At 56.4% G+C, this 16748-nt stretch overlaps 2 protein-coding genes across 2 annotated transcripts; one reads left to right on the top strand and one right to left on the bottom strand.

Annotated features, from left to right (window-relative positions):
* The first annotated feature begins 7117 nt into the window (after window positions 1-7117).
* Window positions 7118-9212, top strand: Clpsl2 (colipase like 2). The gene is made up of 3 exons (XM_021629517.1): window positions 7118-7207; window positions 8113-8235; window positions 9117-9212. The coding sequence occupies exons 1-3, from the start codon at window positions 7118-7120 to the stop codon at window positions 9210-9212; spliced, it is 309 nt and encodes a 102-aa protein (XP_021485192.1).
* Window positions 9213-14725: 5513 nt separating this feature from the next.
* Window positions 14726-16583, bottom strand: Clps (colipase). The gene is made up of 3 exons (XM_021629495.2): window positions 16419-16583; window positions 15187-15309; window positions 14726-14957 (listed from the first exon to the last, which is right to left on the bottom strand). The coding sequence occupies exons 1-3, from the start codon at window positions 16500-16502 to the stop codon at window positions 14826-14828; spliced, it is 339 nt and encodes a 112-aa protein (XP_021485170.1). The 5' UTR covers window positions 16503-16583; the 3' UTR covers window positions 14726-14825.
* Window positions 16584-16748: the final 165 nt, after the last annotated feature.

Below are 16748 nucleotides of genomic sequence, written 5' to 3' on the forward strand. Positions count from 1 at the left end.
AGGACAGGCGGCCGCCCTGCCCGCCCGCCTGGCATTCGGGTGGGTCCTGAGGATGCCACCTCTGTCCTGCTTGCACCGGCAAGTGCTTTGACCTCCGGGACGCCTTTAAAACCGGAACGTGGAGCCCAGCCTTTCCCGGGAGGGCACAGGTGCCTCGGTGTGTGCCCGGTGTGTGCCCGGTGTGTGTGTGCCTTTTAACGCAGCCAGAGCGGAAGGTGGCTGTGCTCCGCCATGCTGGTGCTCCAGAGCAAGCCTGGTCTTCCGCAAGGGCATTCAGTGCCGTCACCGTCACCGTCACCTGCCGAGCCATCCCTCGGTGGTGGCTTAAGACTCTTCCCGGCCCCTCCTGTTGGGAAGGGTGTGGGCTGCTAGGGGCGGGTCCTTGCGGGAGGAGCCGGTGTGGGCGCTGTGGGTGCCTCGCCTCTTTCTGACCTCCTGGTTGGGGGTGTGCCTCTTGGCACGTGTGCTCCTGCCTGGGACGTGCCTCGGTCTCCCTCACCAGAGCTAAGTCGGTGGGGATTGCCTGGCTTCCTCTGCATCTAGAACCTTCGAAACATGGGCTCAAGCCAGGGATGGTGGTGCGTGGCTTTAACCCCAGCACAGGCAGGGAGGTACATCTATCACACAGATGCATAGACACACGTGTGTGTATGTGTGTACATGCATGTACATATACATGCGTGTATGTAAACGTATAATATATGTGTACATGTGTGCATGTATATAATATACATATTTCACGCCACACATGCGCACTCATCCTGTCCCGTCCCTCTGGAGAACCTTAATGCAAGGCCCTACAATCGAGGCACTTTGACTTTTTTTATTTTGTGTATGCTTGCAAACGTGTGCGCGCACACGCCACAGCACGTCTGTGGAGGTCAGAGGACACCTTGCGGGAGGAGATTCCGTTCTCTCCTTCGACCGGGTGGAGCCCAGGATTGAACTCGCGTTGTCAGGCTAGGCAGCAAGCCCCTTTGCCTGGCGGAAGGACCCAGCCGTGGCCCCCTTCCACGCTTCCTCCTCAAGCATCCATCCCAAGGGTGCTGGGGTCCTTCCGCCGGCCAGGGCTTGAGAGGAGCGTGTGCTGTGACCATGAAGGTGACCTGGGCCGGCAAGAGGGTTCAGCAAAGGAGGCCTCACACGCGTGCTCCACGCCAGTTGGCCACAGTGGGGCAGCAGAGGAAGAGCTGAAAATGTCTGAGACCACATCACGGGACAGAGAATGACAGACTAGGTAAGAGAGAATGCTGGAGTCGGGGTGTCGGGTTCAAATCCTGGCCCTGCCATTTGCTAGCCCTGGGACCTAGGGCGAGGTGGTTGAACCCTGTTTGTCAAAGGACTAGAAAAGCAGGCTTAGGGGCCTGTTGGGATTATGACGACGTTAGTGAGGTTGTGCTGTGTGGTGGTCAGGGAGAAGACACAGATGGTCACTTCTCTGGGGTGACAGCCCCTAGGAGACACCCTGAGAACAAAACCCAACAACTGCCTGTGATCCCAGCACTCGGGAGGCAGAGGCAGGTGGACCTCTGTGAGTTCGAGGCCAGCCTGGTCTACAAAGTGAGTTCAGGACAGCCAGGGCTACACAGAGAAACCCTGTCTCGAAATCATGTATTATCTCGGGAACTTGGGGGTGTCACGGTTGGCACCTCTGGTTCCATCAAACTAAGGGTGGCCCAGCTGTGCCCAGGACTGGTAGATCCCCTTCCAAGGGGCCCACCCTCTCTGTAGGAGGCTGATGGCGAGTGCTCAGGCCACAGCATCCGGCTTCCCCAGAGAAAGCCCCCTAGACTCTGAACAAGCGTGAACACTGTAGATTCTGAAGCCCAAAGCAGAGAAAGTGTGTCCGGGACTTGTGAGAGGGCTTAGTGGGTGGAGGTGCCTGCTGCCAAGCCTGAGGATCTGAGTTCGATACTCGGCCCCCACGTGGCAGGAGAGAACCAATTCCTGCAAGCTGCCCTCTGACCTCCACGCGTGTGCCGAGGCAGGAGCGTGGCTCCTGACCCACACGGAGACATTTAATAAATGTGGTTTTTCTGGGAAGAGCATTGTGTTTTGCTTGTTTCAGAGTGTGTTTCTCCCTGAGGATTTGGGTTTTTAGCATCTTTGAGAAGAAACATTGTCCGTGCAAGGCCGGTTGCCGGCCGGCGTCACCCTGACGCTCAGGAGGGTGCAGTACATCAAGTCTGAGGTCTGGGGAGAACCCAGGCTGTTGACGTGAGGCCAGAGGACCCGGTCCGGGTCAGTCCCCGGAGCCAACGTGAAAGCCACAGGGTGGACGTGCTCAGGGTGGCTCTGTGAGCGGCCGGGCCCTGCCAACGTGGACACCCAGCCAAAAGAGAGCAGAGGAAAGCCCGGGGCACCAGATGGGAGAGCGCAAGCCAGAGGGGCAAGGGCAGCCAGGGGCAGCGGGCTGCCGAGAGGCGGGGGCCAGCCTGCAGAACAGCAGGCCGGGAGCCGGAGCAGGCCTCTGCGCGGTGGAGGAGCAAGAGGCTGGGGTGGGCAGCCGCAGGTCTGTCTGCCAGGGCCCCACCCCACCCCTGTACAACCCAGGGGAATATTTTTATCAGCTGTTTTGTAGGTGAGAAACTTCAGTAGCTTTAGAAACATTTGAAGGAAAAAAAATAAAAAAAGCTGGGTGGTGGCGCAGGCCTTTATTCCCAGCACTCGGGAGGCAGAGGCAGGCAGATCTCTGTGAGTTTGAGGTCAGCCTGGTCTACAGAATAAGTTCCAGGACAGCCAGGGTGACACAGAGAAACCCTGTCTCCAAAACCAACAACAATGAAAAAAAAATGTAAAATGGGAGGGTAGGGAACCCCACCTCATCCATCTTTAAGTATAAAGGATTATTTTGGTTTTTCAAGACAGGGTTTCTCTGTGTCGCCTTGGCTGTCCTGGAACTCACTTTGTAGACCAGGCTGGCCTCGAACTCACAGAGCTCCGCCTGCCTCCGCTCCTGAGCGCTGGGGTTAAAGGTGGGCGCCGCGGTGACTTGTGCCGATGATTTTCTATGAGGTAAAATCATGGGGTCGGCTCAGTGGTGAAGAGCAATAACCCAGGTTCAGTTCCCGGCACCCCAGGGCAGCTCACAAATGAGCACAGTTCAGAAAACCAGCAACCTCTTCTGACCTCTGATGGGCGCAAGGCGCACACGCGAGAACACATACATGCCGGCAAGGCGCACGATGGCATGAGGAACGACCACCAAACCCCAGGCACAGGTGTGTGTGCCTGGAGACACAGGCACAGCGGGACATAGTGGGCTCGCCGGCCCACCAGGCTCTCACGCAGCTCTCAGGCAAGTAAGAGACCCTGTCTCAACACAACGGTTTCAGCTTTCTAAGAAGTGCACAGTGCCCAAGGACACCGCCCGAGGTGGTCCTCCCGCCTCCACAGATCCGCACGCACGATTTGTCCCCTCTCACACTCACAAATAGAAATCGTAAAATCAAGATGAAAGAGAGACCACAGAAAGACACGTGGACACTCTGGGGGTTGCTGGGGTGCTAACAGGATCGTGGGCGGACCCCAAAGCGGCGCCGAGGGAGGTCTTCACCGCGCATGGAGAGAGCCAGGTAGCCTAGCCCCACCCAGTTCCGTTCCCAGCTGACACACTCTGACCCCTGCCCAGGCCCAGGCCAAGAGGGGTTAGGGCAGAACTGCATCCGACTGGCAAGAGGCGCGGAAGGTGGCTGGACTCTCAGATGACCGCACAGTGACCCTCCCGGCCCCACTCTGAGGAAGCAGTCAGCAGGTCTGATGCTGTTTCCTCCCCGGCAAGCTGATCTCATGAACATGACAGCCATTGTGCTCAGAGGACCGCAGGCCCCAGCTTCCGGGGGTGTGGCTCAACCTGGCTTAAGGGAGGGCAGAGGCTGCTGTAGAACCTTCCGGAAGTGGGTATTTTGTCCCTGCCTTGTCTGCAGCCAGCTCGGCCTCTCACTGCCCTCCTAGAGCTTGGGGGAGCACACCAACTTCGGGGACTCTGGGCGGATTCCATCATCCACTGCTGTGTAAATGACTTCTTCAGATTGGATCCTCAGGCTAGAATTGCGTGACCAGTCCTTTGGGGCCTCAACACCCTCCGAGCGGGGAGGGAGTCACTTAAGAATCCCCGGAATAAGCTGGAGCGCTGCAGCCCACCCCTGTGATCCCAGCACTCAGGGAGGCAGAGGCAGGCGGAGCTCTGAGAGTTCGAGGCCAGCCTGGTCTACAAAGAGAGTCCAGGACAGCCAGGGCTACACAGGGAAACCCTGACTTGAAAACAAACAAAGGAATTCCAGGGAAGTCCCACGATTGGCTGGAAAGACCAGGGGCGCGGTACAGTGGTGGAACCGTTGGTGTCCACAAGGGGGCAGTGGAAACCAGCTGCTGGGTCACTCCTAGAGTTCCAGGCCAGCCTGGGTACAGAGTGGAACTCTATCTCAGAACAAGACTAAAGAACCAAAAATCTGTCCCCTGTGGTAAATTGGACATAGAGGCCCTTGCCTGTAATCCTGGCTCCTGGAAGGCAGAGGCAAGAGGATCAGGAGTTCAAGGCCCATGAGAGCCTGCCTCAGAGACACTGAAAGATGGCTGTTGGGAAGGCTCAGCGGTTAAAGGTGCTTGCAGCCAAGACTGGTGGCCGGAGTTCAGTCCCTAGCACCTAAACGGCAGGAGAGCAAGGCTCCATTGTCCTCTTTGATCCCATGGTCTCACTGTGGGATGTGTCTTCCTCCCATTAAAACAAAAACCCCAAACAAACAAACAAACAAACAAACCCTTCATCCCAGCCTGAGCACAGAGGTTACACAGAACCCCCTTGGCCCTCCTGAGGAACGCCCCTGCCTGGCGACGTACCTGGCTACTAGGTAGGACTGTCCACCCCGTCTTCCAGGCTGACATGCAGGGGCTGAAGCCAGCGGGTCTGGGGAACTGCTTTGTCTGCTTACGGGGCTCCCTCCTGGTTGCTCCCACGGAGAGCTGACGTGGGCCAGCAGGTCCTGCGGGAGACGGGAGGGCACCACCGAGTGTCCCAGTCCTGCCCGTCACAGGGATGTGTCTAGGGGTAGCGGGGGCGGCTGGAAGTTGGCACCAGCTGTCCTCACAGACCAGTCCAACCAGCCTCAGCCTGTACCCAGAGGAGACACCTCAGCTGGGCTCGGGTGAAACAGGCTCTCCTGTATAAGGGGAATGAGTGACATCAACCTTGGGGAAGTGGGTGGGGGTTTGGGGGTGAGTGTCCGTCGCTGGCTGGGGTGGGATGCTTCATTGGCATGAAGAGGAATTCCAGGCGCTAGCTGGACATAAGGAAACTGGTCTCAGTCTGGACCCTGGCCACCAGGCTACGTGGCTACCTCAAAGGTGGCAGCGGTGGCGGTGGCTGTGGTAACGCCATGTGCACGGGGCACACGGGTCCAGAACAGGGAGGGACAGTCCTCATTCCTGCCGGTCTCAGGATGACATGTTTCAGGGTCTGGACATGTCTCAACCTCACTCTTGCTCCAGGCCAGCTTCGCTGGTGGCACTGCCCACTTACCCCCACACCCCGCCCCACGGCCTTTCACATTCTCACTTTGCACATTCTCACTTCTCACGGGCTTTGCTCTGTTCGTCCCTGCCCGGAACCCCCCTGGTTCTCCGGCTAAACCCCACGTCCCCAGTAAAGGCAAGCAAGGTGTCCCATCAGCCTCCTGAAGGAACCCTTGGCTGCCCTGGGCATTCTGGGTAGGATCTTGCCACTGTCTTCTCTTTCCTTCCGAGTGTTCTGGCCCTGGTTCCTCTCGGAGCTTGGTGGCTCTGCCTCCCACTTCCAACTCAGAACTCTTAAGATGGTCCATTGTAGACCAGGCTAGACTCAAACTAACCTTCTCTGGAATGCTGGGATTACCGGTTGCGGCACCCTCTCAGCTTGTGTGGTAATAGGGATCAAACCCCCAGCTTTGTGGATGCTGGATGACCCATCCCCATTCCCTGGTGTTTGTTTGTTGTTTATTTACTTTCTTGTTTGTTTAGTTGGTTTGGGTTTTGGATTTTTTGATACAGGATTTCTCTTTGTAGCCTTGGCTGTCCTGGAACTTGCTCTGTAGACTAAGCTGGCCCCAAAGTCAGATCTGTCTGCCTCTGCTGACCTGCCTTGTTTCATTTTTTTAAAAACATGTAGCTCAGGCTGATTCCAAACTCACTGGTAGCCAAGACAGACCTTGAAACCCTAACCTGCCTGCCTCCACCTCCCCAGTGCTGGGACTACAGCTGTGGCCCACACGCTTGGTTTCCAAGGTGTTTTTAGAAAATAAAAAGGCTGGGCGTGGTGGCTCACACCTTTGTTCCCAGCAGTCAGGAGGCAGAGGCAGGTGGGTCTCTGAGTTTGAGGCCAGCCTGGTCTACAGAGTGAGTTGCAGGACAGCCAGGGCTACACAGAGAAACCCTGTCTGGAAAAACCAAAACCAAACAAACAAAATATAAACATTTACATGTATGAATGTTTTGCCTGTCCATTTGTCTGTGGACCATGTGTGTGCCAGGTGCTGTTGGAAGTCAGAGAAGGCACTGTCACCCCCAGAACAGGAGTTACAGACTGCTGTGAGCCACTGTGTGGGTGCTGGGACCCAAACCCAGGTCCTCTCCAAGGTCTCACCTGCTGAGCCATCTCTCCAGCCATGCATACCCCTTAGGTAACTTTTTTAAAAATAATTTATTTTTATTTTCTGTGCATTGCCTGCATGTATGTCTGTGTGAGGGTGTCAGATCCCCTGGAACTGGAGTTACAGATAGTTGTGAGCTGCCATGTGGGTGCTGGGAATTGAACCCGGGTCCTCTTGAAGAGCAGCCAGTGCTCTTAACCATTGAGCCGTCTCTCCAGCCCCAACACTTTAAAGGAAGTTTTCTTTACAGTTTGTGTTTGGAAGTGGCCCGTATAAGGCCCCACATCACAAAGGCCTGGCTGGTCCAGGGCCTTCTCCTCCCTCCATCCCCTCAGGGGCTGCCAAGGCCTAAGCTGGGGCTTAGCAGTCCTCACCCCACATCGGCTGAGCAGGACAACCTGTGACCATCGGGCCCACGCTGGCTGGCTACCACCCCCACGGTGACAGGGACTTGTTCTCCAGCAGTGTTGAGGAAGCTTGCGGCCGCCCAGGCCATGGCCTTCACTCAGGCCTTGGTCACCATGCTGGCATTGTTTGCCTGGACCCTGCCACCGAGCCTCAACGAAAGCTCAAACCATAAAAAGGTGAGCAGCGTCCCTGGCTCCCCTGTGCTGACAGCTTGGGGAGCCCCCTTCACTGAGGAGCCAGGCCCTGGCTGGAGGTGCGGGAGGACCCCCATGTACTTCACCTTTCCTGGACTGGAGACCAGCATCCCTGGCCCAGGCCCCATCTGCTGAGAGCCCACCCCCTGGGCTCCCCCTTCCCTCCCTCTCACCTTTCTTCCTTCCCTCCTCCCTCTTCTCTCCTTCCTTCCTTTCTTCCTCCTCTCCCTCCTTTTTTCCTTCCTTCCCTCCTTCTTTCTTCCTTCTCTCCCTCCCTTCTTCCTTCTCTCCCTCCTTTCCTTCCTTCCTTCCCTCCCTTCCTCTTTCTTCCCTCTTTCCTCCCCTCCTTCCTTCCTTTTCTTCTTTCCTTTTTTCTTTCTTCCCTCCCTCTTTCCTTTCTTCTCTCCCTCCCTCCTTTCCTTCCTCCTTTTTTCCTTCCTTCTCCCTTCCTTCCCTCCTTCATTCCCTCCCTCCCTCCTTCCTTTCTTTCCTCCCAAGTCTGTTTGAATGAGGTCAGAGGCATCTCAACGGAGTCCATTTTCTCCTATCTTTACTCAGTCCTGGGACTGAACTCAGGTAACCCAGCTCACACAGCAAGCACCTTTGCTGGCTGAGCCATCTTGCCACCCCCTCTCCATTCCCACTAAGTAGTCAAATTGTGGCCTGGGAGCCATGAAGGGGAGGGGCAGGAAATGGAGTGCGGAGGGAACCAACTGATACACAGCTCCTGATTCTTTTGCTCAACCAAGTCCTGCTTCGGGGAGCGGGGCACAGGGGTGGGGTCAGAAGAGACTGTCTCCTGGCTTCTCTTCCTGGACCCCTGGGTGCCAAGACCTCCTTCATCCTTCCATAGACAAGAGCCGGTGACCAAGGGGTTATTTCCACAGGCGAACGGAGACAAATGTGCCCACCACATCCAGTGCACAAGTGACTGTTGTCTCATCGACCTGGAGAGAAAAGGGGCCTTCTGCTCCTCCAAGTCCCGAGTGGGCGCGCCGTGCCTGCCCCAGGTGAGACAAGCAGGGAACGTGGGCCCCCGCCTCCTGGGGTGCCCTTCCCCCGCTACCAACCTCTCCTTATTCAGCCATCTCTCTTCTAAGCCGTATCCCCACATTCTGGGCCCAGCAAAACCTCATCCCTGGCTTAGCCACATAGTAGAAGCTCAACAGAAGCTTGGTGAATGAGGATCTTTTCCTTGCCGTCCCTGATGTGAGGATGGGAGAAGACACCCTTCCCCGTCCTAATGTTCATCTCCCTGTCACCATGTCCTAGTTGCCTGGGAGGCCTGTGAGGCCAGCGGGACCTCAGCTACCCAGTGAGATCCAAGCTTGCATCCTGGCTCCCCGACCTCCGACCCTTAGGACTGCCCTGCCCTTTGGTTTCCTTATCCATGAGGCGGCTGGGGAAGGTTCGCAGGGCTCACTCAGGTGGCTGTTGTCAACTAGAAGATGCAAAGGCACAGAATGTCTTGTTCCCACTCGAGGGCCCTGGGCACAGAGTCTTCTAGGAAGGAGATATTCCCACCTGGCCAACTGCCAGGGCCCCAGTGTGGCCTGGGTTATATCAACAAGAAGCAGCCAGCCAGGGGGCTGGAGAGACGGCTCCCCACAAAGAGCACCTGCTCTCTCGGAGGGTGGGACCCGGTTCCCAGCCCCCACACGGCGGCTCCAGGTGATCTAACAGGCATGCAGGCAGAACCGCTGAAGTAAAATAAATAAATAAATAAGAGAAACCGTGGCAGCTACTATTATCGGCCCCCTGGATGGACGAGGAAACTGACTGGCACAGTCTGCGTCATAGGGTGTGGAACCTCGGGCTAGGACATCTCCCACCACTATCCCCACTCCTGCCCCATCCCCGAGAGAGGTGTGATGCCCTTTCCCTCCCACAGACCAAGAGGAGCCTGAACATCATGTGTCCCTGCCGCATGGGCTTGAGCTGCCATTCCAAGGACTCCATGTGCCCCCGCCGGTGCCAGATGATCTAGAGGAGATCACTGCTGCTGTTCAGCCCTCCCCCACCCCTGGGTGTCTCTCTTCCCGGGTGCCACCCCCTTCCTCCGCCCTAGCATTAAAGTCACTTCCTGGCTCTGGTGTCTGTCTGCCCTTTGTGGGGAAGGCAAAAGGGGAGACTGAGGCACAAAGGGCTCTCTCCCCCCACCCCAGGCTTTGTTTTTGCCTAAAGCCTTGGTGGGACTCAGGTTGGGAGGGATAGAGAGATGGAAAGATAGAGGGATGGAGGGATAGAGAGATGGAGAGGTGGAGGAGGGATGAAGAGATGGAGGAGGGATGGAAGGATAGAGGGATAGAGAGATGGAGGAGGGAAGGATAAAGGGATGGAGAGAGGGAGGAGGGAAGGATAAAGGGATGGAGAGAGGGAGGGAGGGAGAGAGAGGGATGGAGGGATACAAGGATGAGAGATGGAAGGATGGAGAGATGGAGGGATGGAGGAGGGGTAGAAGGATAGAGGGATGGAGTGAGAGATGCAGGGATAGAGAGATGGAGGGATGGGGAGTTTCATGGGAAGGAGCAGGGTGGGAAAATGAGGCTGGGGAGCACAGAGCAGATGAATCGTTTGTGGGGGGAACAGAAGGGTTGAGGTCACCGGGAGTGTGTTCAAACCTGTAGGGATGTATAGATGCAAGAATGTGGGCTAACAGGATGGCTCAGCTGGGGAAGGCACTTGCTGCCTAATGACCTGGGTTCTTTCTCCAGGTGCCACATGGTGGGAGAGAGGGACTCCTAAAAGTTGTCCTCTGACATTCACATGTGAAGCACAGCATGTGTGCATGTATATGTGGGTGTTTCACACACAAAATCGATTTTAAAAATTCAACACAAGAATGTCAGGCTAACTGGCTGTGGTTAGCACACACCTTTAATTGCAGCATTTGGGAGACAGAGGCAAGTGGATCTCTGTGAGTTCAAGGCCAGCCTGGTCTACAGAGTGGGTTCCAGGACAGCCAGGGCTGTCAGAGAAACCCTGTCTCAAAGACAAACAAACAAAACAAAAAAAGAACGTGAGGCTGGAGAGATGGCTCAGTAGTTAACAGAGCTTCCTGCTCCTCTAGCGACCAGTTCCTAGCACCCACGCTGAGTGGGGTCACAAGGGCCAGTAACTCCAAAGCCATGAGTCTGCTAGCCCAATAGGTAAATAAATATAATAAAGAGCAAAGAGTTACTAAGATGAAATATCTTCCCTTCTTCTCCAGCAGGGGAGTGTGGGAGTAGCCTGGACCATGCCACACCTTCAGCCAGATAGCTGGCTTAATAAATAAGCATTTTTTTAATTTTATGAGACAGGGCCTCACTATGTCATCCTAGCTATTAGCTATGTAGGCCAGGCTGGTCTTGAACTCACAGAGCTCCACCAGGCTCTGCCTTCTGAGTTCAGGCATTAAAGGCATGGGCCAACTCCTTGGCCACTCTCAGGTACTTTCATGACTTGTAGCTGAGCACACTGTGTTCTATCCTGGGCTCAAAGACTTTTCAAACGCCCATTTCTTTCTTCCCTCTCTCTTTCAGTCAATCAATGCATTAACTTGTGTGTGAACCCATGTGTCAGACCTGCCTTCCACCAGCCTGGCTGTGATGATGGCTCGTTTCCCTGCCTGTCGCTCTGCGGCCATCACTAGCTACAGACATACAGGCTTCTCTGCCCCGGGACATTGAAATGCCAATAGGTGACTCCCCTGTGGGCGTCAGAGCCGTGCACTAACGTCCACGTGCATAAGCCAGATGCAGCGGGAAGGCCGAGGCAGAGGGTTGCGTCACGTTGCAGGCCAGCCTAGGCTAGAAAGGCCTCCTTCTTAAAATGACGCCGTTACTCCCTTAGCTTTTCTTCCATCTGTCCACATTCACTACTCACTCCGGAGATGCTCACTCGACTCTTCCAGACACTAGGGGGCGTCCCGTCGCTGTCTGCGAGCACTCCACGCTGGAACCCGTAGACCTGCGAGGCTTCTGAGCGTAGCTGGCACCATCAGCAGCGGAAGGCTGTCTTCACCATCCGTGGGCACCTAGAAAGCGCTTGATTGTCCAGTCCTCTCCCGCCGCTGTGGCCCTGGGAACTATGGGAGATCCGGATTTTCAAGTCACCGCATGGAGGATAGCCTTGGACTCGGCCAACACCGAGCAAGCGAAAACCCACCTTTCCTGGGCCTGGTGGTGCACGCCTGTAATCCCAGCACTCAGGAGGCTGGGCTCAAACTGGTGCTGAGTTCCCGACCCCCCTGTCTCAGCTTTCTGAGTGCTGGGATCACGCAGCCAGGGGAGTTGAGCTGGGGTTTCTTCTCCTAGGGCCGGAGGCTTCCTCTGGCACTGAAATGAATGCCTGCCTCTCCGGGGCCTCCGGTGTTCCCGGGACATGGACTTCCTACAGCGAAACAAGAATTCTGTCCCCGGGACGGGACGGGGATGGGATGGGAAGGAGCTAAAACATTTATCCCCTGCTTGTAAATAAGGTCCTGACAATGAGCCAAAGCCCCGTTCCACCAAAGCTCATTGTGTACTTACAGCGCAGGAGCGAGGGGCGAGGAGCTCCCGACAGGAGCATGGGTGACCCCAATTCCCCCACCCCGGCTGCCAAGGTGCCGCCCCTCCTAATCTACTCCACCCTCTCCCTGAGACCGCTCCCCGCCCCCCTCCAGGCCTCATGCAATCAGGGCAGAATTGCATACAGTTGGCTGTGAGCCCTGGCTGGGACTATCAGAGGTGCTATCGCTATCGCAGCAGGTGCTGTCGCAGCGTGCTGTCACGTGACCTGCCCTGTCCAGCCTCCCTTGAGTGAACTTCAGCCCTGTGCAGCTGAACTCCTGGAGGTGGCGGTTTGGCTGGGAGGAGAGACGGGCACAACGCATGCACCCGTTGCTGTGCCTCCCGGCTTGTCTGTGGTTAGCCCAGGACCGTTCCTCCCGGACTTTGATCACATGGTACAGCCTCTCCGGCTGGCAGGAGAAAGCCGAAAGTGGCCTAACAGGAAAGCTGGGGCTAGGACGTCTCCTCGGGTCTGGCCTACGTCTGGCCTACGGCCGTCACAGAAACCAGGGTACGCAGCCCCTCCCCTGAGCTCACGGGGCTCGGCACACTTTGTTGAGCACACGCTGGGTACGACTCACTTTTCTCCACATTAGGGAGGCTGAGAGCCTCTGCACAGGCACCACAACTGGATCAGACCAACCCTAGCTGCAAAGGAGGCTGGGTGGCCCCGGCTGACAAGCCGTGATCCTGCTCCCAGAGCCGGGCTTGCTGCTGCTCAGGTAGCACGGGCTCCAGGATGGAGGAAGGAGGACAAAGGCCCAGCGGAAGCAGCTTTCGGTACCCGGCGGCAGCTCAGCCGCAGAGGCAACAGTCACGCTGAGCCTCGAGAGAGAGCCAGGCAGGCGTTAGCCTCTCCAGACTGACCGCAGTGGTGTCTTACACTCTTCAGGGCGTGAGGGAAGTATCTTTGGTGTCCAGGCGTGTGAAGGGAGTTGGTCTCCGCAGAAGCGGAGGTCTGTGGCTGTCTGAGCAAGCCTGGGTTCACACAGACCACAGACATGCCCGGGCTGGCAAGGAGGCTCAGCAGGGGCTCACCTCCAAGCCTGACCAGGGTTTGATCCCTAGGACCCTCTCATGGCAGGGTCCTTGAAGCTGACCTCTGACCTCTGACCTCCGAACATTCGTATGTTCTTCTTCCCCAGCAAAACAAATGAGTAAGTGCCGGGCATTTAGTCCCAACAACTCAGGAGCAGAGGCACACTGATCTCTATGAGTTCTAGGCCGGCCAGGGCTACACAGTGAGACCCTGTCTCAAAGCTAATACAGATCCCCATGTTGCGGTGACCCCCAAGCACACGATTGTTTGTAACTTTGCTACCGTTATGAATCACAACGTAAGCATCTGATAGGCAGGACATCCAGTATGCGACCCTGTGAAACTGTCCTTCGACCCCCAAAAAGGGTCTCAACAGGGGTGGAGAACCACTGGACTAGAGGTTCTTAGCAAAGACGAAGAGAAGGTGGCAAGGACAGCTCATCCTCCTGCTCCCTGCTTCAGAATCTGGTGAAGAGGGGTAATGGCTAGGAGGGGCCCCAACCCGAAGACTCAGGCCAGCACTTCCTGTCTCTGGGCTTTTGGGGTGCTGAGGCATAGGTGGCCCGTGTAATGAGCCTGTAATGACTTGGAGACCGTTGGGCCAGAAGAGCCCGTGCGTTTTGACACCCACGCCTTGCGTGACTTCTCCCCAGCATCTCAGCTCAGGGGTCAGCTAGCTTCTCCTTCAGCCTTCCTGCTTCCTCATTAGCTTGTGGTTTTTTTTTTTTTATCACATTTATTTATTTAGCTCTTTTCATTCATTTACTCATTCGTTCATGTGTGTATGTGGTTTTTTGTTTTTGTTTTTACATATGTGTTCTATCTGTAGATCACCTGCAGGTCAGAAGAGGGCAGCAGATTCCAGTACAGATGGCTGTGAGCAGCTATGTGGTTGCTGGGAATTGAACTCAGAACCTCTGGAAGAGCAGACAGTGCTCTTAACCACTGAGCCATCTCTCCAGCCCTTGTGTGTGCATTTGTGTGAATGAGTATATGTGTGTGAGTGTATAAATGAATATGTATAAGTATGAATATGTATGACTGTATGAATATGTATGAGTGTATGAATATGTGTGTGTGTGTGGCCTCATGTCACAGGTGTGGTTGTCAGAGGATTTTTCTTCTAACATGTATGTCCCTAGGAACAAACTCAACTTGGCTTCCTTACCTACTGGGTCAGCCCACTGGCCCTAACTAATATTTGATGGCTCCCCAGAGAACACAAATATATATATAATTTTTTTTGAGATATGGTTTTACTGCCCTGGCTGTCCTAGAACTCACTGTAGACCAGGCTGGCTTCAGGGTCCGCCTGCCTCTGCTTCCAGAGTGCTGGGATTAAAGGCTTCCGATACCACCCGGCTGAATTCATTATCTTTATGAAGTAGAGATGATGACTCCTTCCTCTCAGGGTCACTGGAGCGGGCTTCCTCGAAAGGGTTAGCCCACTGCAGTTGTCAGTGGTCTGACCCGTGAGCACATGAGTGGGGTCACCTCGCTGTCACACTGCAAGGGGGCCCCGAGAGGAGGGAGAGCCAGGACCGTGGAACAGGGGACTGTCTGTGACCCCCACCCTGGGCCTGTGCTGTCTGCACCTGCCTGTCTGTCCCCGGGCGCTCAGGCCTGGGGCCTGCCTATTCACCAGGCTGCCCTGGCTCGACCTCCCCCTCCCCCTGGCCTGTGGGACCCTGCCCCGGTAGACAGGCTTTGTGAGGGTTCTTCTTTTTTTTTTTTTTTTAATAATTTATTTAATTTTCATTTTATGTGCATTAGTGTGAAGGTGTCAGATCCCTTGGAATTTGTGTTACGGACAGTTGTGAGCTGCCATGTGGGTGCTGGGAATTGAACCCGGGTCCTTTGGAAGAGCAGACAGTGCTCTTAACCATGAGGGTTCTTCTTGCACAGCAAGGACAAGCAGAGGCGGGCAAGGTTGCGGGAGGGCTTTAATTGCCAACAGCTGGCTCAGGAGGGATGGGGGGGAAGGGAAGGGAGAAGTGCCCCCCTGGGCCCCGCTTCTGGCGCCGTCTCACTGCTTGGAGCGCCCGGTGTCAAGGCAGATGCCGTAGTTGGTGTTGGTGATGGCGCCAATGATGCTCCTGTCACCCTCACAGGTCAGGCCCCGCTCACAGGGACACCGGTAGTAAATCCCATACAGTGTCTGCAGAGACGGAGACAGCAGAGTCACAGAGGGCTCGGAGTCTCGGTGAGCCTGAGCTGCCCGCCCGCCTGGCACCCGAGCACCCGTCCCTCAGCAGGGGGCCTCCTCCAACAGCCTTCCCCACTTGCTGGCTCAAAGGAGCCTCTACTTACCCACCTGTGAAATGTGAACAGCCCCCTCCACACCCAGGGCCCCCCCCCGCCATCCCCAGGCCTTCCGGGGCTCGAACCTTTGGGGAGCACTCGCTGTTTTCCCAGGCCTTGTGTGTGCACCGGGCAATGCCCAGGATCGTGTCGTGTTGGCAGCATTTGCTCTTGCACTGCATGCTGTTTAAGCAGATCTCGCCGTCATCCTGTAGGGACGACCCGTCAGCCTGACCCCTTGCCCCACGCCCCCGGACCTTACCCCACCCCAGCACAGTGAGGTGTGTGTAAAGGGGGCCGCTGTGCTCCCCTCGAGGTCAGGAGGTAGATAGAGGGTGGCAGAGAAGCTGTCCTGGGCTGCAGCTCCTGGCTGCTCCCTGCTGACCCTGACTGGCCACTGGCACCTTGGTGCCCTGCTGCCCTGCGCAGGTGGCCCCCAAAGCAGGGTCTCCCGAATTCCCTTCCTTCCTTTCAGGCAGGCCTGAAATTATGTGGCCCAGGCTGGCCTCGACCTTTGACCCTCTGCCTCAGCCTCCCCAGTGGTGGAATCACAGACAGGCATTGCCATGCCCGGCTTCCCCCGCTGCTTTGAGGAGCCATCTCTACACAGCACCCCACAGTTACTGGGCACGGAGGTACCAGCCTTTAATGCTGGCACTAGACAGGCAGAGGCAGGTGCCTTTCTCTGAGTCTAAGGTAGCCTAGCCTGTTCTACAAAGCAAGCTCCAGGAAAACCATGGCTACACAATGAAATCCTGTCTCAAGCAAACAGAAGACGCTCCCCTTGCCCAACAGACATCTCCACAGATTTCTGGGCTGTCCCGGATTAGCCCTTCTCCCAAGCCTGCCCCCGGGCTGCTGGCCATGCAAGGCCTTGCTCCACTGAGGCATGGTGGGAAGGCGGCATGGGTCCCTGCTTCCCCTGCCTTTGAGCTCTGCAGCTCGGGTAGGCACCTGGTTCTCTGCTGTCCTCTGAGGTCTAACCGCACGTTCCCCGGGCGCTTAGAGCTGTGCCGGGCACATGGAAAGTTATCATTGGACTGTAGAGGCCAGGATCGTTGTCACGATGTTTCTTAGAAGGCTGTCCATTTTGAGCCACGTGACCTTCCCATCCAGCGGCCCTGACAAGCCCTGGGGTTCTTCTGGCTTTGGAGAGAGCATCCTCCCAGCCCCTCTTGGGGTGACGGCCTGGGGAAAGCCGTTATGGATTCGGACACAGCTGAGAACCCAAGGGGCGACAGCCTAGCCGAGCAGAAGCCGAGCGGAAGCCGAGCTTACAGAACCCCAAGACGCCGAGGGCTCCCCAGAGACCCCTTACCAGGTTGACGAAGAGACCCCGGGGGCCAGGAGCGGCATAGGCCGCCGCAAGGAGGGCTGCGAGCAGAAGGGCGAGGGCCTTCATGGCGGCTGGTGCAGCTGGTGAGGGTGGCAGCTGGCAGTTCAGACGGCAGAAGGCAAGGGCCTGCCGAGCCGGTGGGCCTTTAAAGGGGCCCTATCTCCGAGGGCCCCTCCTTCTGCACCCCGTAGGCCTGGCCACAAACAGGCACAGATGTGGGCTGCCTGCTGGGGGAGGGTCCCGATAAGATGGCTGGCAGATCTGGTAATGGCAATGGCGGGTGTGTGTGTGTGTGTGTGTGTGTGTGTGTGT

The sequence above is a fragment of the Meriones unguiculatus genome, chromosome 16, assembly GCF_030254825.1.
Source record: "Meriones unguiculatus strain TT.TT164.6M chromosome 16, Bangor_MerUng_6.1, whole genome shotgun sequence".
NCBI classification, from domain to species: domain Eukaryota; kingdom Metazoa; phylum Chordata; class Mammalia; order Rodentia; family Muridae; genus Meriones; species Meriones unguiculatus.

Bases quoted from the DNA above. Each gene is read 5' to 3' on its own strand.
- Clps (XM_021629495.2), bottom strand. From the start codon at position 16,502: ATGAAGGCCCTCGCCCTTCTGCTCGCAGCCCTCCTTGCGGCGGCCTAT. The intron at 15,310-16,418 runs GTAAGGGGTCTC...TCGTCCCTACAG, and splicing joins GGGGTCTCTTCGTCAACCTG to GATGACGGCGAGATCTGCTT. The intron at 14,958-15,186 runs GTTCGAGCCCCG...CCGTCTCTGCAG, and splicing joins ACAGCGAGTGCTCCCCAAAG to ACACTGTATGGGATTTACTA.
- Clpsl2 (XM_021629517.1), top strand. From the start codon at position 7,118: ATGGCCTTCACTCAGGCCTTGGTCACCATGCTGGCATTGTTTGCCTGG. The intron at 7,208-8,112 runs GTGAGCAGCGTC...TTATTTCCACAG, and splicing joins AAAGCTCAAACCATAAAAAG to GCGAACGGAGACAAATGTGC. The intron at 8,236-9,116 runs GTGAGACAAGCA...TCCCTCCCACAG, and splicing joins GCGCGCCGTGCCTGCCCCAG to ACCAAGAGGAGCCTGAACAT.